At 35.4% G+C, this 27,587-nt stretch overlaps 1 protein-coding gene across 10 annotated transcripts in view; it reads left to right on the top strand.

Annotated features, from left to right (window-relative positions):
- The window catches only part of tai (taiman), a 101,322-nt gene that overhangs the window by 27,429 nt on the left and 46,306 nt on the right, over nucleotides 1–27,587 (top strand). For 4 of the 10 annotated variants that reach the window (XM_067763999.1, XM_067764006.1, XM_067764007.1 and 1 more), the window contains exons 1-3: nucleotides 4,185–4,689; nucleotides 17,037–17,262; nucleotides 25,317–25,542. In XM_067763999.1, coding sequence (XP_067620100.1) covers nucleotides 25,514–25,542 — 29 coding nt within the window. In that variant the 5' untranslated portion in view covers nucleotides 4,185–4,689; nucleotides 17,037–17,262; nucleotides 25,317–25,513. Of the gene's footprint in view, nucleotides 1–4,184; nucleotides 4,690–16,449; nucleotides 16,742–16,819; nucleotides 17,263–25,316; nucleotides 25,543–27,587 lie in introns of those variants that run through there. The other 6 variants (XM_067764004.1, XM_067764005.1, XM_067764000.1 and 3 more) reach the window with 5 other exon arrangements.

Consider the following 27,587-nt stretch of genomic DNA (forward strand, 5'->3'; position numbering starts at 1 on the left):
AGCAATATCAAAATCTTAAAAACAAGTTTTTTCAATTAAAAGAACATTTTTCTAAGCGGGGTCGCCCCTCGGAAGTGTTTGGCAAACACTCCCGAGTATATTTCTGCCGTAAAAAGCTCTCGTTGAAAACTCATCAGTCTTGCAGATGCCGACCGGAGTCGGCATAAAACAAGTAGGTCCGGTCCGACAAATTAAAAGGAGCACGACGCAAATTGGAAGAAAAGCTCGGCCTAAAATCTTCGGAGGCTATCGCGCCTTAAATTTTATTTTTGAATATGAGAATGTATTAGTGTGTTAAACCAAAAATGAGTGTGTGTTAGTGGTATTGTATAAATCAACAATGGGGCGTAAAATCGGGTTGTATAATATATTGTACATTATATATCTGTATACATCAGTGGTCCTCAAAATGAAAACTGTGGCTGTGTGAGTAAAACAAAAACAATGTTATTGGTAGTGGTTTAATTGTTGATGAAAAATCAATGAGGTAGGACGTATGCATGCATGTTTGTTAACACACAAAAATTAATTCTTAAATATGCCACACAAATTCTACTTTATTGCTTGAGTCTAAGGAAAAATTTTAACAAAATAAATTGTTAACATTAAACCATGAACATTTGTTTGCAAAATATTTTTTTGCAAATGCGTAAATAAACAATAGCCTCATCCCATGTTGCTACTCTGCTTCTTCAGCGACAACTAAAGTCGAATAAAGACGAGGAGGACCGCTGATCTACATGTAAAGAGCCGATTGTGCACGTGTGAAGGTCGAATAGAGTTTTTTGCCCCGAAAATTTAATTATTGTCACTGCTTTAAAACCCATGAAACAGCTTTTACATTGTTTCAGGATTGCGTTTCATATTTTCAATTTGTTATGAGCCTTTTGTTGCTCCTACGTCCAGTAACCGCTTTTTGGCTTTGAGCGTGGTTTCTCGAATTTGCTGATTTAATACCACTCTTCTTCTTCGGTCAATAATTTGCTTAAGTATATCGTTCCAGCCCGAGCATTAAAAGACGAGTGATACTCCATTAAATGTCTTATAATGAGGTTCTTCTTAAATAGCAAAAAAATTTTCTCTCGGACATAGACTGCAGCACAATACGACGTGGATTAAGTAATATTGATGCCCTATTATATATTTTGGTTTTAATATTGTAAGACTTTTGACAAATTAAATCAGCCTTACATAAGGAATAATCCATTTGGTGGGTTGCTATACAAATATAGCTCGTAAATCAGTGGTGCACAGAGCCGTCAGAGATTTTAATACCTTAAACGTTTTTTGTATCGGTACGTGGATAAGAGGAAAGTGTGGAAATGTAAACTTATTGTTATTGTAGAGGTAAAACCTTTTCAAAAATCATTGAAGACTTTTTGGCACTAGCCGAACTACTTCGAGAATGATTCGTTTGATTCCTTCGAACAAAGAGTTTTAGAGTTGACAGTAACACCTAACGCAAAGCATAACAGCAGAGATAGTAAGAAGTAAAAGGCTCCATATCAATCGATCAGAGATTTGCTTATATCTTAAATTAATTACGGTAAGAGTCTAGTTGAGGGGTCGACTGCTAGTACGCGTCCAAAAATATCGAAAGAGGTGTCAAAAGACCCCGACAACAATAATCCGAAGGCGGAAAATAAAAATTTTATCTCTGTTCGGAGATATTTCCAGTTGAAGTTGGCAATTTTCATGTGGTTGTTGTAATGTTGTTGTGCACCAGAGGTCTGCTTTGAGTACTAATAAAGTTAGTACACTTAGTCATGACCCATGAGCCAAAAAATTGTGTCTAAATGTGTACTTAGTCAAGTACAGACAAATACTATGAGTGACTAGCACATAAAATAGAAAATACATACGAGTGCCCCGCAACACATATGTCCCATACATATATGACATTGTGGAGTATAAACTGAAATCATAGTCGCTTTAACTCAGTAGAATGTTGGTTTCGTGTGTAATACACTGTATACTTCGTTTATTATCGGTTTTTCTTTAGCGCTGTATTCAGTTTAGTTTCTTGTACATCGTTGTGTTGCCAAAGAGGATAAATATAATAAGAGCCGTCACTCGTTATTTTTTAGGCATTTACTCGATGTAAACTGTGAGGTAGTCGCTACTTTTGTTTTATGAGGGACATTTTTGAATTGCCTTCCATTTACCCATGCGGTGTTATCACTTTATGCAAACGTGTTTTTTGGAAAGAGAATTAAATAATTAATTAAATACAAATAAACAGAAATACCCCATGAAAATGTATAGAAGACATTTATAAACATCTCGCCCAAAAAAAAAGTAGCGACTACCTCATAGTTTACATCGAGTAAATGCCTAAAAAATAACGAGTGACGGCTCTTATTATATTTAAGCCGGAGTTATTGGTGCCGTATGTCGTATCGCTGTATCCGTATCCCTAACGTAATCAGCTGTTTATCGTTACGACGGTAAACCAAAACCCAATTGGTTGGCTACCATACGGTTACGACCTTAGCGGCACCAATAATCGATTGCATTAAAAGGTTACCGATACGGTTGCCGATAAAGCACCAATGTCTCCAGCTTTATCCTCTTTGGTGTTGCTAGCGTCAGAAGACTGATATAAGGCTGAGTAACACAGCACTGTGCTGTGTTATTGTGTTAACACTCAGTAATGTGCGGCACGCACACGCACACTTATCGATTAATTTATAAGACAGTGGCACACTCACAGTAACACACTCTATAGCACACAGAATGACACTCAGATCGTAAGTGCACATACATACATAGTCCATTGTTCTTGTGTCTTGATTGTATTGCTTTCCAATAACACTTCACTCAAAACCTATTTATACACATGATACAAATATTACAAGATAAAATCGGTGAGAGGATAATGACATTTAAAAAGATTTTAAAATTATCACTGCGCTCTCATAATTTTTATTTTATTTTGATTTTTTCTTAAAAAAATGGTGTCCACAGGGGCACTTACTATCCTCTTGATCAGATGATATGACTTTGAAAAATTGGAGTATGAAATAAGATAAATATTGCCATGATTAACCTTCTAAATGGTGTCCACAGGGGCACTTACTATCCTCTTGATCAGATGATGTGACTTTGAAAAATTGGAGTATGAAAGAAGATAAATGTTGCCATGATTTACTCTTCTAAATGGCGGCAAACGTGGCGTTAAAGGTAAGTAACACAGTACTGTGCTCTGATATTGTGCCTACACTCATATCGACTTTCGATAATCAGTTATAACACAATTGTGTCAACACAATGTGTTAACACTGCAAAGTGTGCCTGTGCTACTGTGTTAACACTCAAAAAATAGTGTCATTACCCACCACTAGACTGATATGACTATTCATTTTATTGTAATGTTAGTCATACTGATTCAAATTAGTGTTTTCGTATAACACAGTTGACGTTCTTGCTCAATAAGACAATTGAGTACTGAACTGCTTCGTGGCTTATGAGCGGTTATTCATTTTACGAAGCATGATTATGTAAATGTGTTTTAGTGGATATAAGTGCTTGATATTCTTTGTTTGTGTACGCACTAATACTAATTTTTTGGTTAGTCCACTAATAACCTTAAAACATGAATAATTGCAGCTCACTGTTGTGCACTGAACAAAATTTTGTGTAGAAAGGGATTTTGCACGCATTCAATTTTGATGCCACCCCATTGGTGGACCGGCCAGGGTAATTTTTTATAACCGCGGCCGAAGGCCGCCAACGCAAAAAGGTCTTCTGCGCAAAAATACTATGGATCCGACCCCCGGTTTCGGAGGGACCCGGAGTCATTTTTCGGTTTTTTGTTACTATCTTTTGAACGAGTTAAAATTTTTATTTTCCGCCTTCGGATTATTGTTGTAAAGGTCAATGCGCGTCTTCTGACAACTCTCTCGATATTTTTGGACGCGTATTAGCAATCAACCCCTCAACTAAACTATTACTTTAATTACGAATGGTTGAGCTCGTTACGCTTTCAATATTTTCGGTGTGCATTGAAATCAAAGAAATCTTTTTGTTTTGGATCATGGGGTACCTACCCAACGCACTAAACACCAAGCAGCTTTTGGGTGCAGCGCTGGTGTAAACACTTATGCATGTATGTGTCCGAGCTCCACTGCTTTGTGCTCTTTGCAACCATTTTTAGTTCGAATTTGTGTTTCGTTTTATTCGGATTGGAGACGATTTATAAACTCGCGGACTATGCGATTACTTGAAAGCATATACATCACTATAGTTTCTCAATATTAGGATTATAGTGTGAAAAATATTGGAACCTTGACAAAACTTGATCACAGAAGTTCTATTTATTATATGCAAACCTCTTTGAATTATTCCTTGTTTGAAGTGAATGAAGTAACAACGGAATATATGTATATATATATACATAATACATATATATGTTGTAGCTAAATAATGGTCATTAGTGCTTACATATGGTATATAATGTCTTACGGTATTTTGTGTAATCGAGAATATAAAAATAGTGTAAATACCAATATGAAAAAATCATTAAAGCACAACGTCTTAAGAAAAAATTTGCTGAAAAAATCTATCATTGCCACGAAGAAGAAAAATATTAAGTTCGGAAGAGAAAATGTAAAAAAAGATAAGCAAGTGAAACCAACGAGCGCATACTCATCGCGAATGTGTGCTATGGTTATATTTAAAAAGAAAAAAGTAAATACATAGTAGTGGCGAAAATTTCCAATACTTCAAATTTGAAATTTCATGAAAGTGCTATAATTCAAATCAGAGTATAAAAAAAATTTGAACTGCTAAAGTTTTATTTGAATAATTGTTGGCGATCTTCTCGTTTTTAATATTACAAACCGAATTTTAATCTACACCAATTCTTCTTTGACTCTATATTTCCGATATACCTTACCTACACTATTTTCTTTCTTCTGTCTCTCGTTTTACACCATTTGTGTACGCTCTTATTCAAACCCAATACATCATACGACTTTATGTCGCCGTATTCCAACATCGTTTTTTAGTCGGTCGTCGTCATTCTTTTTCGAATACAAGGCAACACGAATCCACACACATATAATTTACGTACGTACTCATACGTAAAAAGACACATTTACGTATATGCATACATATATATATATATATATATATATATGTACCCAGCTTGTTTTGTGGAGGGTGTTGCGATTTTTCCTCCATATATGTAGCTCATGAATAAAATCAATTTTTCACAACAAATAAAAAGAAATCTTATATGTAATTTAATGAAAGGATTTAAACGTGTAACCTGCATTATGTTATACTAAATTCTCCAAATGAATCTAAACCATTTTTTTAAAAATAATGAATAATGTTAATCATTGTGAATTCATACAAGTGGCGAATGTTTGAAAAAAAAGTTCACAATAGTAAACAGCCACTATCACCTGTTTAATCGCTGTTCGATTACTTAAATAATTTGCAAATAGTGTTTTTCGAACATTTTTGTAGGTAATTTAGTATCATTTACTGTATATACAATTAAAAAAAGGTGATTTGAAACACAAATTGGCGATTCATGGCACTTCAATTTAATAACGGAGAGCAAAACATAAACCTTTCTTCCATTCTCTGGCCTTTCGCGACAGGCATTCTCCCTGTCAGCTATTATTTGTCAGGTAGGTATGGCAATGGAGGAATAGAAAGATTTTTCACTTGTATGAATTCACAATGATGTTAATCAACTCTCTCCGATCCGGTTAAGGAAATTGATTCGAAGTCGAAAATAGCGCGAAATTCTCGGTAAGTCTTAAAAAAAAAAAACTGAGCTAGAGCACGGAATGGGCGAGTTCTCCACTAAACTTTGCATTTTCTTGGATTAGTGAATTTCTTTTCGTCTCGAGTACTAGCATAGGTCGAACAATATTAGACCCATAATTAAAGCTATAGTTTGTTTTGCAGTGTCCAGTTAGTATGCCTATCGTGAGCCTTAAGTCTTTCTTTCTTCAGAGATATGAATGAGCAACTTTGTGAGTTAATATTGTAGGATTTGCACATGATCTTAGAAATGTTAATAATGTATATACATTGCACCCTTTAAAAGATTTTTAGGACCATTATTTCTATATGACTTTAATAATTCTATTCGTGAAATGTGTATATTAAAAAAAAATGTAAAAAATATATTTTTTCATTAAAAATACATAAAAGATCGATAGAAATACATTATAAAAGCCAAACATTAATGAAAAACTTCATAACTAATATTCAGCAATGTGCAATGACTTTTTGTTAGCCTCATGGTAGGTATTAGAAGCAACGTTTAAAATTGATGATTTATTCGATTTGATATAACTGATTGCATATCGCGCCACATCAAATTCTAGGGCTAACCCTTGAACCGATTTGTCAAGCTTTTCCAAAATCTTTGTTTTGGTCTCCATTTCAGCGAATTACTTTTAAGCAAACAATGCCAAAGCACGTGCACGCGTATCGAATTTCACACAAAAACTGTACAGATCCGCTCCGAAAATCCAACGACTACCGACCGTAACATGAAAAAATTGGGGGATAAATTGAGGATTCCCCTTTTTATGTCTATTTTGCAACAAAAAAAAAAAAACAAAATACGCTCAGAAATTAGAATTTGCGATTCTAATTTTAGATCGTGTAATGTATTGAAAAAGTTGATCCTAATTTTTGGACATTCTAATTACTCAAGGTTCTAATTTGTGAGCGACTACTGTACTCCTGATCTTATCTGTTCCGTTTCTCTAAAACATATGAAAATGGTGTAGATTACTCTCAATACACAATGGCGGTTTCTTAATCTCAAATTTAATATTGTGACGAAAATCAGCAACACCAAGGGATACTATCATCTCTAAGCCAATACTAAGCAGTGACTTGTATGCACATCAATAAATCAATCATTATGTCTATACATATGTCCATACAAGCAGCGGAGAGCAACGCACAAACACATGCATATATCTGAGATACTCCCAAAAGTAGGCAATAATTTGTGCAAGTATCACTTCCATATACACGCGCATATGAGAAGCTATAAACGTAGTTATAGCTGGTAATTTTATAGCTGGTAACTAACTAGTAAATTCCAGAAATAGAACCTAGCCTAGAAATATGCCAACGAAACCAAACAGTATAAAAGCAGCAACAGTTGAGGCACGACAAGTCAGTTTGATTTAAGCACGCTATATGTCGAGAAGAAGTGGTGTTATTGTGAAGACTTGAATAAAGGCCATTTTGCATTATTGAATAGTGGATTTATTTATTCAACAGCTTAGTGATTCGAATGTTTGTAGAAGGTTGCAAATAAGAGGAATTGCACTAAAATTCGTTACAATATATATCTACCCGATATATACAAAATTTATGAAGAAAAATATAAATATAGTTTAAAAAAACTAAAAAACACGCTTTTAATTAATACACTGCTAATACGCGAGAGGTGTGAAAAGACGCCTATTGATTACGACAACAATAATCCAAACACGGAAAATAAATATTTTAGCTCGCTTAAAAGATATTAACGAAACCCCGAAAAATTACCCCGGGTCTCTCCGAAACCGGGGTGGGATCCATATTATTTTTGGGCAGAACACCTTTCTGCATTGGCGGCCTTCGGCCGCGCTTATATAAAATTGCCCTGGGTGTGTCCAACACCGGTTTGGAGACCAAAACTATATCCGCACAAAACACTTATGTTCACATTTTTTTTGTGCGTACAACATCATCAAAATTACAACAACCACATGAAAATTTTCAATCTCTTGCAAATATCTCTTGACAGACCCAAAATGGTTGGTAATTCTTTACTTTAGCTCACAACTGCTAAAATTCGTCCAAAAATATAGGGAGGTGCCAAAAGACGCGCTTTGGACCCAGGATCACGAATCCGAAAGCGGAAATTGAAAATTTTATTTGGTTTCAGCAGTTGTGAGCTAAAGTAAAGAATTACCAAATTGATGACCTCCGTTTTCGGATTCGCTATCCTGGATCCAAAATGCGTTTTTTGATACCCCTCTTGATATTTTTGGACGTGTATTAAGAGTGTCAAGCTGTCGTATAGAATTACCAATACTAGTATTATTGTGAAAAAAGCTTCAGGCGCTCAATATACGAAAAATATGGCACAAAGCACCCATCTAGAATCATTGCATTTGCTACGTCATTGCAAATACGCGACATCAAAAACTGTAGTATATTTTTTCAACAAAAAATAGCGATTCAGCAACTGTCAATACAAAACAAAATGTACAAAAAAAAATTTGAAATTAGAAAAGTTGCTATCTTTGCTGTTGCAACGTTTCCAATATCAAATGCACGAAACTCTGAACTTGAGAGACTTCATTTGGGGTAGTTAGAGTTTTGTGGCAAAGTTACTGTGCGTAAATTAACTACCTTCTAGATGCGATTTTTCGAAATTTTAACTAACGAATTTTCACTTGTGATAACGACTGTGCTATACACTGACTTAGTTTTGACATCATTATGAGGTGAATATATTTTATTTAATTGGAATAAAAGTAGGTTCACACCTAATGCCGTTAACAAAATTTAGATATTCTTGATTATAATTATTAACGAATATCGATAAAAATTTGTTGTTGAAATTTTAATTTATTATTTAGGTAATTTGAAAATTTACCGCCCTTTTTTTATAATTTTAATTTTTTCTCAATGGGTCCATCTGCAAGGTTCACTACTCTTGCGCTATTTGCAGACGCGTTCCGCGACATACAAAAACACCACAAACTCAAATGCTATTTTCTGAAAAAAAAAATCACAAACTAAACTTCAAAATAACAAATAATTTCAATATTTATGTCAGTAAATAAATATTGCCAACTTTCTCGACAGCTAAACCACATCAACAAAAACCAAGATAAAATTCCAACTTAATTGTTAAAATCAGGCATGCTTAACCAACGAAACGATATCATTTCGTTACGATAATCAACGTTAATAAACGAAACGAAGTCATTTCGTTTCGTTTATTAACGTTAAGATCGTCAAATTAACGAAATGATTTCGTTTCGTTTTCTGCCATATCAAAACGAAATCAAATCGTTTATGTTGATTATTAATTTCAAACTATGCTGGCAAAGCTGATTGATGGCGGAGTCATTAAAGGTGAAAGCATTATCCAAGCTGATTGCAACTTTTCTCATGAATTTTGACAGTACGAACATTTCTCAGAGTATTTTTGACATTACCACCAACGAATTACACAAACAAATTACATAGAGTTTGTGTGTGTATGTGCGCTCGTTGTTGCCACCTTACGGCTTCACCATGGCTATAGCATTGCCAGCATAATTCAAACATAAAGTATCACGTTTTCGTAACGTTTTTAACGTTAACGAAAGCTTTTCGTTTCGGTTAAAAACGAGATACAATTTATCTTGATAATTTCTTTATCGATAATATTTCGAAGTGTTTCAACGGAAACGGTGGAAATTTTTTGATAAACGATTAGCTTAACGTTAAGGTGCATCCCTGGTTAAAATTATTGTTAAATGTATTGAATTGCTGTTAACCGCTGTCAAATGTTAAAAGGTCAGTGACTAGCGCTCTTGGTATCCGTACCAAAATTTACCAGAGTGCTAAGAGTGTGAAAGTTAATAGACGACAAGTTTACCACTTTAGATAACACGAACTTTGCATTTCCATCAATTTGAACAGTGTTGTTGTTGTACCAGCAAAGAGTATATATTTGTTAAGAGGCGTCACTCGATACTTTGTTGTTGCCAAAGCAACCCTGTCATGTCGAATGTGATTCTCAAGGAAGTTTTGTTTAGTTTTTTTTAATTGAATCCTATATAGTTATGCGGTAAAGTGACTTTGCATAATTACGATTTTTGGAAAGAGAATTAATTAATTAATTTAATACAATCAGTAAAATAAACACAAATACCCCACGAAAATGTATAGAAGGCGTTTTTATAAATACATCTGATAAAAAAAAACAACGACTACCTTGAGAAAACATCGAGTAATTTGCTTTGGCAACAACAAAAGTATCGAGTGACGCCTCTTGACAATATATACTCTTTGGTACCAGTGCTTCGCCCCATCCAATAGGTGCGACCGATCACAAATTGTCATCAATATCCTCTAACGGGAGTCCAAGGAAACTTGCTGTTTCAACAAGGGTGGACCATAATGAGAGGGGTGAACAGTGCCAAAAGTGCCTCTGAGAATGAAAAACCTTAAAATATCAGGATTATGCGTAGTTTTCCAGCACTGGGTTAAGCTGGAGACATTGGTGCTTTATCGGTAACCGTATCGGTAACCTTTTAACAGCTGATTCGACCAACCTTATGAGAATCAATGCAATCGATTATTGGTGCCGCTAAGGTCGTAACCGTATCGTAGCCAACCAACTGGGTTTTGGTTTACCGTCGTAACGATAAACAGCTGATTACGTTAGGGATACGGATACAGCGATACGACATACGGCACCAATGACTCCGGCTTTAAACTATACGATATGCGTTTTATTTATGAGAACGTATTGGAATTCGGAACATAAATTTATATACATACGTGAATTGTGCATTCGTGTATGTATGTATATCTTCAAACATAAATATGTATGTATGGGTATACAGTTACAATAATATATATTTTTATATTATAAATTCATCGCTATTATACCTTTTTATCTCAATTTTGTTTCCAAAATGTGTTTACCATATCTAGTTAGAGAAAGAGTGTCATCTTTGGAAACAGTTGTTAGTTGTCAAAACGAAAAATATGCACATGCATGGGTTGTATGCACACATGGTCATGTGGCATATGCATTTGTATGTACATATGTATATACAAACATACATACCGAAGTAGTAGATTTTCACATGTGCATGTAACAAAGGCTAATAAATTTACGTCTATTTTAAAGAAGTGAAAATACCATTGCAGTTTTGCTGATAACTGACTGTTTCTCTTTTCATTACAATTTTATTCACCACTCAATTCAAATTGTTTGTTTATTTGTGCGTGGCTTTCAGCACATACATATGTATGTACATATGTATCGTAATTTTTGAGTTTTCATGGTTTTTGCTTACGTATTAAAAAAACGTAGTGTTTTATACCTTGTGTTTTCTTTTTTATCTTAACCATTTTACTCAAATCTACTTTATACATACCTTTATCGTCGCGTTCCAGCTCACATTATTCCACAACTACATATGTACATACATCTACATCTGCATGTTCATAGCATTCAGACAATAATTCTTTCCCAGCAAAAAAAAATATTAAGCACGGGGTGTGTCTGGGAGTAATATCAGGGGATCATATCACTTTTGGTTCAAGAAATAAATGTTCTCTTCTGCGTGAACATAATATATGAAAATAGACGAATCGCTTTAATACTCCTGACCTTATCTGTTCCGTTTCTCTAAAACATATGAAAAAGGTGTAGATTTCTCTCAATACATTAATAGCGGTTTCTTTATCTCAAATTTAATATTTATCTACCCGATATATACAAAATTTATGAAAAAAAAATATAGTAAAAAAAAAACTAAAAACCACGCTTTTAAATGATATTGAACTAAAAAGTTAAAAATAATTTTCAAAATAAATAAATTTCAATATATATACATACATATATATAAAATCTATCCTAAAATTTATAATTCTAAGGCCGAAAATAATCAGAAGATAATTTTCAAAATAAGTTTAAAACAATAATGGACGAAAAATACTAGGATAATTCTATACGACAGCGTAACACTGCTAATACGAGAGAGGTGTCAAAAGATGCCTATTGATCTCGACAACAATAATCCGAATTTTAGGTCGTTCAAAAGATATTAACGAAAAACCGAAAAATTGCCCCGGGTCCCTACGAAACCGCGGTGGGATCCATAGTATTTTTGGGCAGAACACGTTTCTGCATTGGCGACCTTTACTCTCATCTCTGGGACCTACATACGTTCTACAGAATGCTGAGCACTTACATACAGGGCTCACAAAATTATTGTAACGAATTTACTGCTTATTTGCAATCTTCTGCTAACGTTCGAATCACTGAACTGTTGAATAAAAAACCCACTATTCAATAATGCAAAATGGCCAGATAGCGTCTTACATCAAACCGATTGTCGTGCCTCTACTGTTGCGGCCTTTTATGCTCTGTGATTTCTCGTTTGCATACTTCCAGGCGGCCACCGTGGTGTGATGGTAGCGTGCTCCGCCTACCACACCGTATGCCCTGGGTTCGCACCCCGGGAAAAGCAACATCAAAATTTTAGAAATAAGGTTTTTAAATTAGAAGAAAATTTTTCTAAGCGGGGTCGCCCCTCGGCAGTGTTTGGCAAGCGCTCCGGGTGTATTTCTGCCATGAAAAGCTCTCAGTGAAAACTCATCTGCCTTGCAGATGCCGTTCGGAGTCGGCATAAAACATGTAGGTCCCGTCCGGCCAATTTGTAGGGAAAATCAAGAGGAGCACGACGCAAATTGGAAGAGAAGCTCGGCCTTAGATCTCTTCGGAGGTTATCGCGCCTTACATTTATTTATTTTTTATTTATACTTCCAGGCTTTTCCAGAATTTACTTAGTTACTGCTATATAATTATAACTACAGATGCTCGTGTATAGCTTCTCATATGCGCGTGTATTTGTGAGCGACACTTCCACAATTATAATTGCATACTTTTGGAAGCATCTCAGATAAGATCTCTGCATGTGTTTGTGCGTCTCTTCTCCGTTGCGTGTACGTACATATGTGTAGACATAATCAGCCCTATTCTTGAATCCATCGTAGAAAATCTACGAATACAACCCTCCGCTACGAATACGAAGAATTTGCTATCACTGAACTCATGTGAAACCGAAAAGTGCTGCCAACATAAAATGTCAAATTTTGGTTATTCGAAGTCAGCTGAGCGATTGTAAATAAAAAATTTCAACTTAAATTTTAGTTTAAAATTGCATTATATCATTTAAAATAAAAGTTTAGTGCTTAAAATGGATTCCATATCATTTGCAGCTTTGTTAGAAGAAAATGAGCAAGAAAGGCGTGATTTAAAAATTGCGAGGAGTCTTGAAATTAGAAGAGGCTATGTATGTGAAAGGATCCGTGTTTTAATGAACTTATAAAGGTTTTAAAAAATTGTGTTTTATAAAAACTTTCCACCTAAACAAGGCTGCGTTTACCTACGTGCTCGGTGTTATAAATGAAGGAAGTACACCGTTGGGTGAGTCATCTTCAATGACTCCTATAATACGCTTAGCATCGGTATTACGTTTTTTTTTTGCGGAAGGTAGCTATCAGCACGGAGTTGGAAAAAATTTTGACTCTCCGATGTGTCAGACCACATTTTCCAAAGTTTTGAAAGATGCCTTATTAATTTTCCAAACGCGGCTATGTCCACAAATGATACACTTAGATATGAGCAACGAAGAGAAACGTAGCGTAAAAAGGGATTTCTACGAAAAATATAGGTTTCAGGGTGTAATCATGTTTTATAGTTTTTGTAATAATTGTCATTATTATAAGACCCTTAAAAATTTAAATAAATATTTTAGTAATTTAATTTTAATTTAATTCTTTTAAGCTTTCTTCCAAATCTGTGAAGCTCTGTTACCGATATGCATACATGCATACATATTACAAAACCATTACTTTTTTCCAGGTAGTTGCATCTTTTGTTGGTGGCGCAATACTATTTGCAATGTTTTCCCAAAATTTGTTAACCTCCTCCTTTGGGCACTTTGTAAAGCCTAGCACCATTTCAGAGTGCTGCTGCAATAGGTCAAGTAAGCGGGAACATTGTTGGCGAGTTGTGACAATTTTTGACCTATTATAACAATAGATTGTAATTAAATTAGTATACATATCACTTTTAATAATATACTTATATTTTATTTGTTTAATATCCCTTTTTATTCTAAATTTTTAATGATTTTACTTTTTCCCGCAAACTGATACGCGTCGTAGAAAATTTGTACGAACTCTTCGAACTTACGATGGATTCAGTAAACGTACTTTCGTAGAACTTACGAAAATCGAGTATACGATGGATTCAAGAATAGGGCTGAATGATTGATCTATTGATGTGCATACAAGTCACTGCTTAGCATCGGCTTAGAGATGATAGTATCCCTTAGTGTTGCTAATATTCGTCACAGCATTTTGCATTCGAACTATTTATAAAAACCTTTGGGTAATTTCATATTTTATTATTTATTCAGTAAAAAAGTTTCAGTGGTATTAAAGCTAATGATTCAAACTAGTGATATATGTACATAAGTTATTTAAATTTCAAAATATAATTTCTTTTTTCCGTAAACTAAACAAAACATAAATATCCACATTTCTTTGGTCATAAAGGTAATGTGCCTTTCACAAGTATTTGTAAAAAATTTAAGTAAGTGCCTTTTAATACTTTGTATGGTAGCAATAATTTTTGGAAACAGGATCCAAACAATTTGTAATAGATCACACCAGCTTTCTGCAAAATTATATCAGATTTTTTTCCCACTCTTCTTCTAGAAAGCACCAAAAATTGTATACCGGATTTATGTCAGGACTTTTAGGAGGTGTTGGTAAGCGTTTGATGTTAAAAGTAGATATCAATTTTTTAACATCATGGGCTATATTCCTGTATAAACAAACCAGCTGTTTAGTAAATATATAGTGATAAGAATAGTCAAATGAAAAATGAAACATGTCTTATAAGATGCTCGAAATTTGTGCACACATGATATCATGCAAAATACTTTTGTGAGCCACTGTATGTAAATCTCATGGATATTTTTTGTGAAGAAGCCTATCTATGGTGACGTGCATGGCTCAACTATATGGTTGGCTGATCTCATCAGCTGATTTTGTTTTTTTCATTTCATTGGAGTAGGGATTGTCAAAAGAAGATGGCAAACTCAAAATGAAACCAACACATTGACAACATTTTCTTACAACACACAACAACTGCTAAGTTTTATGTTTTCATTCTATTCCATTCGCCTAACACCAACACGCAGATTTTGACAATCTGAACAAAGGTATGTTCCTTGTTGCTGTAGAGATGAGCCAACCATATAGTTGAACCAAGTGTTACGTGCATTAAAAATTCTGAAGTTTCCCTAAAGTAAAGAAATTCGAATTTAAGAGAATTGGTTATCCTATACAATTATTTCGAGTGCAGGGTATCCGCCGATAGATAATTCTGCAGATATCCTGCCTTAAAATATAAAAATACACGGTGTTTTGTCAAAATTTTACCAAAATATGATTGTACGAGTAAGTAAAATGTAAATTTCCCGCGATGTGATGTTTTACTGTTTACCACAATTATTCTTGTTGGTTCTTCTCCATATTTCTCTGATCTTAGATTGAAAACCCAAACCCAATAAACAACTTCAATTGTTAAAAATAAGGGGGTATGGTTCTATTTCCTTGAGATTAATTGTGGAGTAAGTTGACCTTGACCATTGTTTTCGAGTTAGGGGTCTTTTCTCGCGAAATGTCACTTATGGACTATTCAATTTCAACAAACATATTTTTGGGGAAGCAAGTCCAGATTATAAAACAGCATAACTTTAACATATAATTACATACGAAGTAAGCAGCGTGCAAAAGAATAACATATGCAAAGAAGGCAATTGGGAAAAACACAACAACTAAGGCATGACGTGGATGAATGCGCTTGTAACACTTCAACCATCGTAGGAGTGCGGGTTCAAATGCCACTCCCGGGAAAAAATGCTTTGAAGAGATTTACAAGGTATAATCGAAACAGCTGTCGCCTCGTCCGTCCTGATGTCACGTTGTTTAAATTTTTCCCAAATTATTAAATAAATTACAAACTGCAGATAGTTCAATCTTTCTAATACATTTCTTTCGAATATTCAAGTCTGCACAAACTTTGGAAAATCTGACTCTCTGGACAGGTAGTCCATTTGGAAGCACTACTGAGATCACAAAAAGTTTTTTGTTCGTTAAAGTGCTTGATATTTTATTCATACTTCTTAAACAAATTTGTAAGTTTCCGTTGACTAAAAAAGTTACCAGCACCAACTATACCTGACAAAGATAAAATCGGAACGACTCTTCAGGCACTAGCCACTCAACTGTTTGCATTGCTTTTTTTGTATGTCATCCATTTGGTCTACTTCCGTTCGTTCGTATGTGAGATCGCGTATCTTTCGTTTTTTTTTTAATAATCACTGGTTCATTTCGAAATTTGTTCTAGCAAATTATTCGCCGAGTTACACCAATACATTATACATGCTCGGCTTACGAACCCATTTGCTATTGCTGAACTAGGTTTAACGTAATTCTATTGACATTTCTAGCTATAATTTAATATAAATGTTTTCCTACCAACGATCTAAAAACGATTGACTTTTTACAAAATCAAACAACATAAAACTACCAACAGCAGCTAATAATTAATTTGTTCTAATATTAAAATGGAGTATACACAAATGTACAAAAGTATTATAAAAAGTGCATTGAATGAAGTACACAACTAAATACATAAATAATATATTAAATAAGTGAGGAAACAAAAAAAGAGTAAAAATTCATTTTCAAAGCAGAGTTCTGAAATATTACTCGACGTAGTACAATATTGTTTGTGTGTGAAATAGAAGTGTCTGAAACGGTTTCATTACCAGCTTAAAAAATTACTTGAAAGCTATAGAATGGATGTTGTACAGAAAATATGCTGAGTGTATATTTTTTTAATAAAGGCATTGGGCACATTCAGAAAGCACAAATGTTGATCAACCTGCAGGTTGGATTTTACATCAACTTCCGACTATGCATTTTTACCCCACATTAACTTAACGGACTTTGATCGGCTGACATTTCAAAGTTTTGCTTAATATTATAGTAAAGTGTGAAAATAGTTTAATCCTTGAATCTGTTCCAAAAAATTCACGAAAAATAGTTTCATTAGACAGTTAGCTCAACACGCCGTTCAAAAAACACGTTTACTATTACTCACCTGAGGAAAACATGGTCCGAACGTATCACTAACTCGTTGTGTGGTCTGAATGCGTCCAATGTCAATTGTTGAATGTATGCAGCAAAAAACCCAAGCTTTACTTCGAAAATAAGTGAATTACGGAAAAGTTAAAATATCTTACAACCTACAATATTTACCATTCAAGTGTATGAGTTAATCAAATTTATGTAAATAATAAAATAAGAAAGAAATAAACATACATACATACCTACATATGTGTGAAAAAATAATAATTCCAATGACCAGTTGGAAGAGGCTGGATGAATGCTTCAGCGAATCAAAGAAAGGTAGGAACAAAGTATTAAAATAAATAATATTACAAATGTGGAAGAGAAGCTTGGCCTTAATTCTCTTCGGAGGTATATCGCGTCTCGTATATATTTTGTCATATTAGAAATGTGAGGTTTTATAGCATTGATACCACCCATTTAAATCAAAGATCAAATAGAGAATGTGTGAGGGAAAAAAAGAATTTCGCTGTTTTCATAAGGGGTGTAAGCAAATTTGTGTTTCATATTTCTAAAATCTTCAAAAGTTAAAAGTATTCGAACGTGGCGGACAAATTTTTTTTCGTTATAGGCTCTAATGTATAAACATTTATATGTTTTGTGTAAATAAAAGAAAGACGTTGTAAATACAGGTGATTGAGCTCTTAATTGTGACAATGAAGTCATCCTCTCGAGGATCTTCTACACCAATTTTAACAATTCAAAATGGTATTTTAAGGTCGGATTTGCTATGAATACTTTGACACGCAATACGGGCCCAGATAAGCCGTCTTCGCTTGTCTAACCTTATGTTCCACAAACCGTTTATTGAATACCGCAATCCTGGGATTTCCGGATCGAAAATGACAGTCCCGGGATGCCGCGATTTTCGTAATCATTAGAGACCAATACCTTTATTTTGGTTCAAAAATATGTAATGTATATAAAAATGAATAGTTTACCAAAAAAAATTTATTTCAATCTGTTTTAAAATTAATTAAAAAAAACTTTATAAACAAACTAGCAGACCCGGCAGACGTTGTTCTGCCCTAAATTTGGCCTTTCTGCATACATTTTAATAAGCTTTTTCCGTCTAACTCTGCCCTACCCCTCTACACTTTTTCCTAATCTTTTTATTGACTCCTCCCTCCGTCTTTTTCGCTTCATCTCCATCTTCGTCTCATTCTACCTCTTTCTGAGTCTTCTTCTCTCTTTTCTCTTCTCTCAAGTTTTTCTCCTTCTTCTTCATCTCATATTGCCAGCCCCAGAGGTTGGTATATATTTTGTCCAGTCCCATTCCGAGTCTCAGTCTCAGTCCCAGTCCCAGTCCGTCTCTGGTATACTTCCCGGAAAAAAGCATCGTAAATACTAATATAGGCAAATTTATATACGAAATTTCAGGCAAATCGAATAGGGCGTATGTATGTAAATAGGTATGTGGGTATTATTAATTCTTATCTTTATTTCGGCTTCGCATGCATATTTATCAGTTTTGCCAGGTTGACGCGACTAAATCGAATATCACAATGAACTTTAGAGCTCTCATCAACAGCTTTCATTTGATATCCATATTATATAAACACTTTCTAGGGGTACCCGGGTCCACGTTTTGGCCTATATCTCGAGACCATAGTCACTCAGGGGTATGAAAATTATCCTGTACTATAGCACTAATAAACATCTTTCATTTGATATCGATATTGTATAAGCACATTCTTGGGGTACCCGGGTCCACGTTTTGGGCTATATCTCGAGACCCTAGCCTCCCAGTTGTATGAAAATTATCCTGTACTATAGCACTCATCAACAGCTTTCATTTGATATCCATATTGTATAAACACATTCTAGGGGTACCCGGGTCCACGTTTTGATCTCAAGACCCTAGACACGTAGCGAAAAAAAAGGTAGACGTTGGCCGATTCTCAGACCTACCCAATATGCTCACAAAATTTCATGAGAATCGGTTCAGACGTTTCGGAGGAGTTAAGCCTCTAAACCCGTGACAGAAGAATTTTATATATTAGATATATCAGATCAAATATTTGTGTTGCACACTTTAGCACATTTATTACATATGAAACTTTAGCCAATTCAAAAATCCTGTTTTTTTTTTTTGCTTTAAAAAATGTCCTGAAACTATTAGATCATCTAAAGTAACATCGAAAGGTTAGATTTTAACTTGTTACATATTTAACCAACTTCATACTACACACTAGTAGTCGAAATTGTTGTTATACCATTCCATATACATTTCTAAATTGGTATACATTTAGTGATCCATCGGATAGAAAATGTATGTTTCCTTTGAAATCGTATCATTGAGGCTTAACATTAATACATACACAAATTAAAACAGAGACACCTTCGACAATTAAAGTTATTTAAATTTGCAATATATGAATCTGCTTAAAATTAATACATACACAAATTAAAACAGAGACACCTTCGACAATTAAAGTTATTTAAATTTGCAATATATGAATCTGAAATCCCTGGGTTTTAATAAATGTAATCCCAGGACCTCGGCATCGTAAGATGGCTGACATTGTAAAAGGAGCCGTAACGTGTAGGTGATATTTAAACATGGTTGATAGGCTCAATCAATGTGATTCACTCCAAGAGAGTAGTTTTTGATAGGGCCGCCAACCGGGAGATTTGGGTGTTGAAGGAAGAAGTGTGGAAATCAAAATTATCATTTCAGACGCTATTGTATAGTTTCGCCAATAAACAACAGATGTTTCAATGTAAGCCCAAGTGATTTTTCAAACCCTTCTCATGCGTACATTACATATATCGTTACCTTAAGTATGAGGTAAGAATCATTTCTAAGGAGTGTTTATGCCCCTAGAACCTACTCAAGGATTTTGCATCAATGATTTCGCTTATTCTTTCAGCCAATCGCAATATAAAGTTTTTTTTAAAAATCGGTACCTTTTGGGTATTTTGATTTTTTTAACAACTTGAGGACAATTTGAAAACATGTTCGCCTTGGGTCATTCTATTTGAATTTATTGTTCATTATTAATTTTTTGAAAAAAAATATGCAAAGAGCATAGCATATAAATTTATTATATATGTAATTTTTATTTTAGTGTTTTGTTTTAATAACTTGGTGAATTGGGTGATGCAAAGTCCGTGTTAAGCTGACATCGTAAACGCCTGTTTTTTTAAATAACTTTTGAACAGTTAGAAAGAGTTAAATTTAGCAGATAGTTACTTATAACTGGCAGTGATGCGCATCCGTTGAAAAACAGCAGAAAACTGTTTAACGAGGCTAAGCGCACTGGAATCTGGTCCCATTATAAGGACGCCTTAAAATCTTTCAAGAAGTCAATCCAGAAGGCCAAAATGGACTCCTGGAAGAACTTCACCAATGACATCGAAGAAGTCTCAGAGGCCAATCGCCTACGAAAGGTCCTCTCCAAAAACCCCATACCTCCCAGCTGCATTCGCACAGCGAACGGAGAATGGGCCACTTCTAGATACACTGGTCAGCACTCACTTTCCAGGCTGCACCTCTCAACAATACCTCTTAAACACGCGATCTAACTCAGGGCCGTTTCGACCCCTGGACCACATAGTTAGCGAAAAAGGAGTTATATGGGCAATCAAGTCCTTTAAACCCTTCAAATCTCCGGGAATGGATGGAATATTTCCCGCTGAGTTGCAAGCTGCAAGCGATCTTATAAGCCCGCTGCTAGCCAAGGCAAAGGTAGTCTTCATACCCAAAGGAGAAAGGATATCGGGCAACAGTCCAAAGGATTTCAGACCAATAAGTCTGACCTCCTTCCTCCTAAAAGTTCTAGAACGATTGCTGGACGCCTATATTAGACGATCGGCAAATAAGGCACTAATCTCCAACAACCAACACGCCTACTCTAAGGGCAAATCCGTAGAGACAGCTCTACATGCTATCACTACTAAGATAGAGAAGGGTCTTGCCTTTAAAGAATTTACGCTGGGTATCTTTCTCGACATAGAATGAGCCTTCAACAACGTTCTCCCAGCAGCGGTCACAAAATCTCTACGTTCACTAGGGGTGGAAGAGCCTCTTGTGAAATTCGTCGAGCTCCTTCTAAACAAGGAAAAATTTATCTCTGAGCTGGGCAGCTCATCGTTAATAAGGTATCCCAACAGAGGAACCTCCAGGGGGGCGTTCTTTCTCCTCTACTATGGAACCTGACGGTGAACGATCTGTTATCTATACTACAGCCCACCGGATGCCAAGTCATTGCATATGCCGACGACATAGCCTTGACCGTTACCGGCAAACACCTTCCGGTGCTTGGCGAACTCTTGCAAAATGCTCTTAATCTAACAAACACTTGGTCTAGGGAATGCGGACTCAGCATTAGCAGTGAAAAAACTGAGATGGTGCTTTTTACCCGCAAACGCATTATACCTGAATTTACCCTCCCGTCCCTAAATGGGAGGGAAATCAAACTCTCTACCGAGGTTAAATATCTCGGAGTTATTCTAGACAGGAAGCTTGACTGGAAGCGAAATGTGGAGGAACTATCCAGGAAAGCCACAACGGCTCTCTACGCTTGTAAGTCAGCAATCGGAAAAGGTGGGGTCTCCAGCCATGCTTAGTCCATTGGATCTACACGGCACTCGATATCGAATCTAACAAGAGCAAAGTAACGAGAGTGCAGTGGATGGCGGTAATGCTTACCAGCGGTGCCCTTCCCTCCACTCCCACCAAAGCTCTTGAAACCATATTATTCCTTCTCCCAACTGATCTATATGGTAGATACTGTGCCTCCTGCAACGCGGCAAGGCTCAACGCTATCGAACCATGGAGGGACTGCAGGTTTGGTCACACCCGGATCCTGAAGCAGGTCCCCGAAACCTTCTTGAAATTGGACCATACAACATCGTCCCCTTGCTGGGACAACAAATTTTCCACAAGAATCCCAGAGAGGAACGAGTGGGCAAACGGCGTGGAGCCGGGATCTCACGAAATCTCCGTTTTTACAGACGGCTCTAAACTAAACAACAGAGTCGGCAGCGGAATATTCTCGGAGAAGCTCAATCTAAGCGAGAGCTTTCGCTTACCCGACCACTGCAGTGTTTTTCAGGCTGAACTCATAGCTATCTGGGAAGCAGCCCTCTATCTTGCTAACCTGCAGGTGACCAATTCTATTTCAATTTTCTCTGACAGCTAAGCTGCCATAAAATCCCTGCAATGCACACCTCGTCACTAGTGGCATTGAAGTGCAAAGAAACCCTCAACAAACTAGCTGAAAATTGCAACCTAAGCATAATATGGGTTCCTGGCCACTGTGACATCTCAGGAAACTGCGCCGCATATGAGCTAGCTAGGGAAGGCACCAACCTACAAACAATAACCTCCGCGGGTTGGGCCAGCCCTCCTCTAAACACTTGCAAACACTGCCTGCGATCTCTTTTCACGGATCAGGCAAACGCCAGATGGGCAAAGGAACCTACATGTAGTATATCCAAGCAAATCTGGCCTAAGCTGGATGAATCGGTGATATTGTTAAACCGTATCTCTATAAGCCCATTAGTGGGCTTTCTTACAGGTCACTGTCTCATGGGCACTCACGGTGCATAGGTGGGCCTGCAGACAAATGACTTCTGCCGCAGCTGTAGGGACGAGGAGGAGATTGAAAGCGTAGAGCACTATCTGTGCCACTGTCCCGCACTGTCAAAAACCAGGTACCAATGCCTCCACAGACACTCTTTTGGTTGCCTTGCGGAGCTTGAATCTATAAACCCAAACGACATCTTGCGTTTCATTAGGCAAACGCGCTGGTTTAGCCTCACTGGGGTCTAAACTTTCTTCTTCTTCGAAATTAGGATAACAGGAAATAGGGGCCCAGTGTGGTAGCACAACGGGCCACAACGGCCTACGTAAGTCTCCGCTCGGACAGCGGAGGCAGCCACTTGGCGAAAAATGGCCAAAATCGGCGGCGGCGTATATCTTTAATATGTACATGTGAATGTATGTTTATGTTTGTAAGTACATATATACATACTTTATAACTTAAACATACTTTATAAACATAAAGCTCACCTCATTGTCCATAAGAAATGCTAACACGACGCAATCAAACACACAAATTATGCGGAGAGTAAAAGAACCAAATTTGTATGAACCAACAGAAATTCATGTTGATAGAAGGAACTTTACAATAAACATCCCGGTACTATGTGCACCACCAATACATCGAAAACGTCAAATACAAATCAAATTCATAAGGGGAAAAGTTGATTGCACTCGATTTTTAGATAAAGCTTTTCAAGGTCAAAGCCAAAAAACGCTTAATTTTTCTTCGTAGGTACCCACCAATTTCGTACTGAGAGATCAAGCATACACGTATTGTTAGTTTACTATCTTAGTATAGATATAGAACTTGTTTTGAATTTTCTGTTATACTAAATATTAATAAAAACACCATCAACGTCATATGCACACTGTGGCAAACACCGGCAAAAACAGTAAAATAAATTGAGAAAAAGAAAAAGAATTTGGAAAGATCTAATACTCGTGTTTGAGGTTACATATAAACACATATGTATGTACATTTGCATATGCATATGTATAGCCCTGTGGGGAACTTATCTTACTATTACTGAATACTACATATACAAATATTACAACATTTTCAGACGTTACACTGAAAGAAAAACAGGGTTAAATTAACCGAATTACTGGTCAGGTTGCATTGTTCTGTAAACAGCTGTTGAATCATCTTCGCACAAATTGTTGATTCTGAATCAATCGTCGTCAAGGATCGAGATATTCGCAAAATTCGCATTTGTGGTCCAATTTGGCTCATATTTGGAACACATAATACATCCAAGAATAGAAATCGACCTGTGAAAAAAATCGCCGCTAGGTGGCGCATGGATCGAGATATTCGCAAAATTCGCATTTGTGGTCCGATTTGGCTCATATTTGGAACACATAATACATGCAAGAATAGAAATCGACCTGTGAAAAAAAATCGCCGCTAGGTGGCGCATGGATCGAGATATTCACAAAAATCGTATTTGTGGTCTGGCTCATATTTGGAACACATAATACATGCAAGAATAAAAAGCGACTTATGAAAAAAAATCGCCGCTAGGTGGCGCAAGGATTGAGATATTCACAAAAATCGTATTTGTGGTCCGACTTGGCTCATGCTTGGAACACATAATACATACAAGAATAGAAAGCGACCTATCAAAAAAAAAATCGCCGCTAGGTGGCGCAAGGATCGAGATATTCACAAAAATCGTATTTGTGGTCCGATTTGATTTGGCCCATATTTGGAACATGAATAGAAAGCGACGTCTGATGCCCGATTTGGCTCATATTTGGAACAAATATTGCATACAGTCCAGTAGAAGTGACATCAACATATTTTGGAGTTGGAGGAGGGACAAGCATACGCGGCGCAGAGTCGAGTAAAGTCTTTGGAAGGATTACGTATTGAGGACTTAGGTTGTAACAAATTGTCAGGAAAGAGTCCTTGTAATAATGAGTCACTAAATGAACTAAATAGAATGAGAAATAATAGGCAATTAAATAAAGACTAAAAACTTGAAAATAAAATAATTAAAAAAAAAATTTTAAGTTAAACGGTTTTATTGAAAACAATACTTACATGAAATAATAATAATACGAAAAACTATAAAATAATTAGGTAGGTCCTAGGTACTAGTCATCACACTCCTTATCAATCTAGGGCGTTGATCAGACAATTAAATAAAAGCGTTGGACGCGTCTTATTTCTATTGATAGTTATAAGTAAAACCAACTGAACCGGAATCAGGTTATGCTACGCCTCACATTTTTAGAAATTTCACGCGCCCAACGCTTTTATTTAATTGTCTGATCAACGCCCTAGATTGATAAGGAGTGTGATGACTAGTACCTAGGACCTACCTAATTATTTTCTAGCTTTTCGTATTATTATTATTTCATGTAAGTATTGGTTTCAATAAAACCGTTTAACTTAAAAAAATTTTTTTAATTATTTTTTTATGCTCTTATTTCACTAAAAGTCTGATCCCAATAATTCAATCAATTCATCGTTCAAATCAACGCATAACGGAAAATAGTTTAACATCATTTTAAACTACATACATATATGTATGTAGCCTATGCCAGCTTCAAACGCCGTCTACTAAGGCATATTTATTTTTGCTCACAAATTTGAACATAAGTTTTTTGGGGTGCTTCGTACTGGTAATATTACATTGACGCATTACTCTGTTTTTATAAAAACATTGAGCAAATATGTTTTACCAATGCTACATTATAATTCTTAGTTATAATTATGTTCTTTTACAACTAAATGTTTATTTTTAATAATTTTGTATTATTCTTCTCTTTACAGTTATTCGTTAAAATGCTCTTAAACATGTCAAATAAATCGTCAATAAAAATGAATTGAAGTGATTGCTTTAGATAATACGAATGAAATCGTTATTTTACAAATGCATTAAAAGCATTCTAATTTTACAACGAGCTTGTTACACCTTCGTGTGAAAAAAGTGCGAGGACGGTTCACTTTTGCTAACACATGAGCTTCACATGTCAATTGCTGCAGCCGAAAATGCAGGGTAAGTCTTTTGGGATACAAACGACACTTTTTTGAAAAATACGATAAAAGTAATAACACTGTGCGACAATTTAAGAATGATGAGTGATTATAGAAAAAGGGGGAAAAGAAAGTAAAGTACATATTGAAGACAAATACTTTGTTTGAGAATATGTACATTAGGGTGGTTCAATTTATATGGACGAAAGTTAACCTATATCGCGCTATCGCGATAACACTTCTGCCAGAAAAGAAAAAGCTTAATAAAGCCATAACTGGGCATTGGGTATATTGCACAAAATATTTACGGCATTAAGACCACTAGTCTCTCCATTAAAATATGGTCAAGAAATTTTTTTTCTAATACATCAAACTTCAAATGAAATCTCCAAATTAAACAACTGCCACACCTATTATAAACGGAAATGTAGAAACTTATTGGCCGAAAAACTCCATACATAGCCACACGGCCATTTGAGGCTTTGTAAAACTTCACCGTGCTTGCCTTGCTATTTGAATTGTACAGAAGTGAAAATATCGTGTGTCGTGAAGTCTGAAAGCTTTCAATACCTAATGTATTGATTTCTTGGAGAGTAAGCCCTATGTAAAAATATATGTCTTAGGTTATTATTACATATTGCAACAAAATTATAATCCTAGTAAAAATTTAAATTTACTACACGGTGCCGATCTATGACACCATCGCAACAAGAAGTACACGTCAGTGCGAAATAAGTTACGGTGCGTTACCAAGATGGAGTCACCTTCACTAACACAGTTTTGTTGACGCTCTTAAATTCAATCAGCATAATTGAAAGTGAACTAACGGAACAAGTATAAGTGAGCATAACGGAATAAAAAACAGAGAGTAATTGGTGATGGCGCTATAGTTCATTGAATGGGCCAAATAATTCGATTTATAATCGGCCTCCCTAGCCACGGTGCGGGAGTAACTTAAACCCAAAAAAAAAATCAATCAATGCTTCCATTTTGGTGCTCTTGGAGATATGTTGATGCTGTGTTTGACATTTAGTTCCGAAATTTCGGGTTAAGATCAGGAATGATAAATGGATTTTTTCATTTTGTACCAAACGACGAAAAAAAATGTACCAAATCATCCAAAAATGTACCAAAAGTCTTCGGATGCGAATTTCAAGCTTCTTTATCTAAAAACTGTTTTTAGTCAGGAAACTTTCTAACACAAATTAAAGGTATAGTATAAGTATAACAGGGAAATACTTTTCCAGTAAAAATAATAAAAGAAGTTTGTCGATTGAAGCGTACGATTATGTACATATATAAAAACATTTCGTTATTGAGTACCAGTAAGGAACATAAAATTAATATTTAAAAAAAAAAAACACTTGCATTCAATGCAAAAACATTTCATCAAAACATTTTAGGTACAAAAGATTTAGATTCAGGTATAAAAGTTGACAAATTGTCGCCTACATGTATACTAATAACTCATGTTTCAATCACTACGTTAACAGTTCTTCTTCTTTGAGTTCTTTAAATGCCTCAGTTGCCAAAAAGCTTTTTTTCGTATCTATATTATGACAACTACTGTCAGCTGATTTCATCAAGTCTTTAGTTTTTATTAAATTCGAAACCGTGTTTATTTGAAGTCTATTTCTACACTTAGTGTTAATTAATTTTTGTATAGAAAATATCTTTTCTACGTCTGTGGATGAATGTGAAATCGACAATATGTCTTGAACTATTCTATAAATATTGGAAAATATTTGGGCATTTAATTAATTTTTAACTGATCTTAATTCTTCCCAAAAGCTGCATATACATATTTAAATTCTTGATTTTTTAAGGCTCTAATTCTCTGCTTTAGACCTTTTAAATTCAGAATTAATTTTCTCTATTTTATCAAATTCAGATTTTGGAAACAAGTCCATAACTAAAGCCACAATACTATTTGTTTCACGACTTAAAATACTTTCTGGTGAAAGCTTTGCAGCCCATAACAAAGTTTTATCATTTAAATTTACTTTCTTTAATAAAGTACTACAAAATTGTATATAAAATTGTTTAGCACAGCTCTTAAATATGTGT

The sequence above is a fragment of the Eurosta solidaginis genome, chromosome 2 (genome assembly GCF_040869045.1).
Source record: "Eurosta solidaginis isolate ZX-2024a chromosome 2, ASM4086904v1, whole genome shotgun sequence".
NCBI lineage: Eukaryota > Metazoa > Arthropoda > Insecta > Diptera > Tephritidae > Eurosta > Eurosta solidaginis.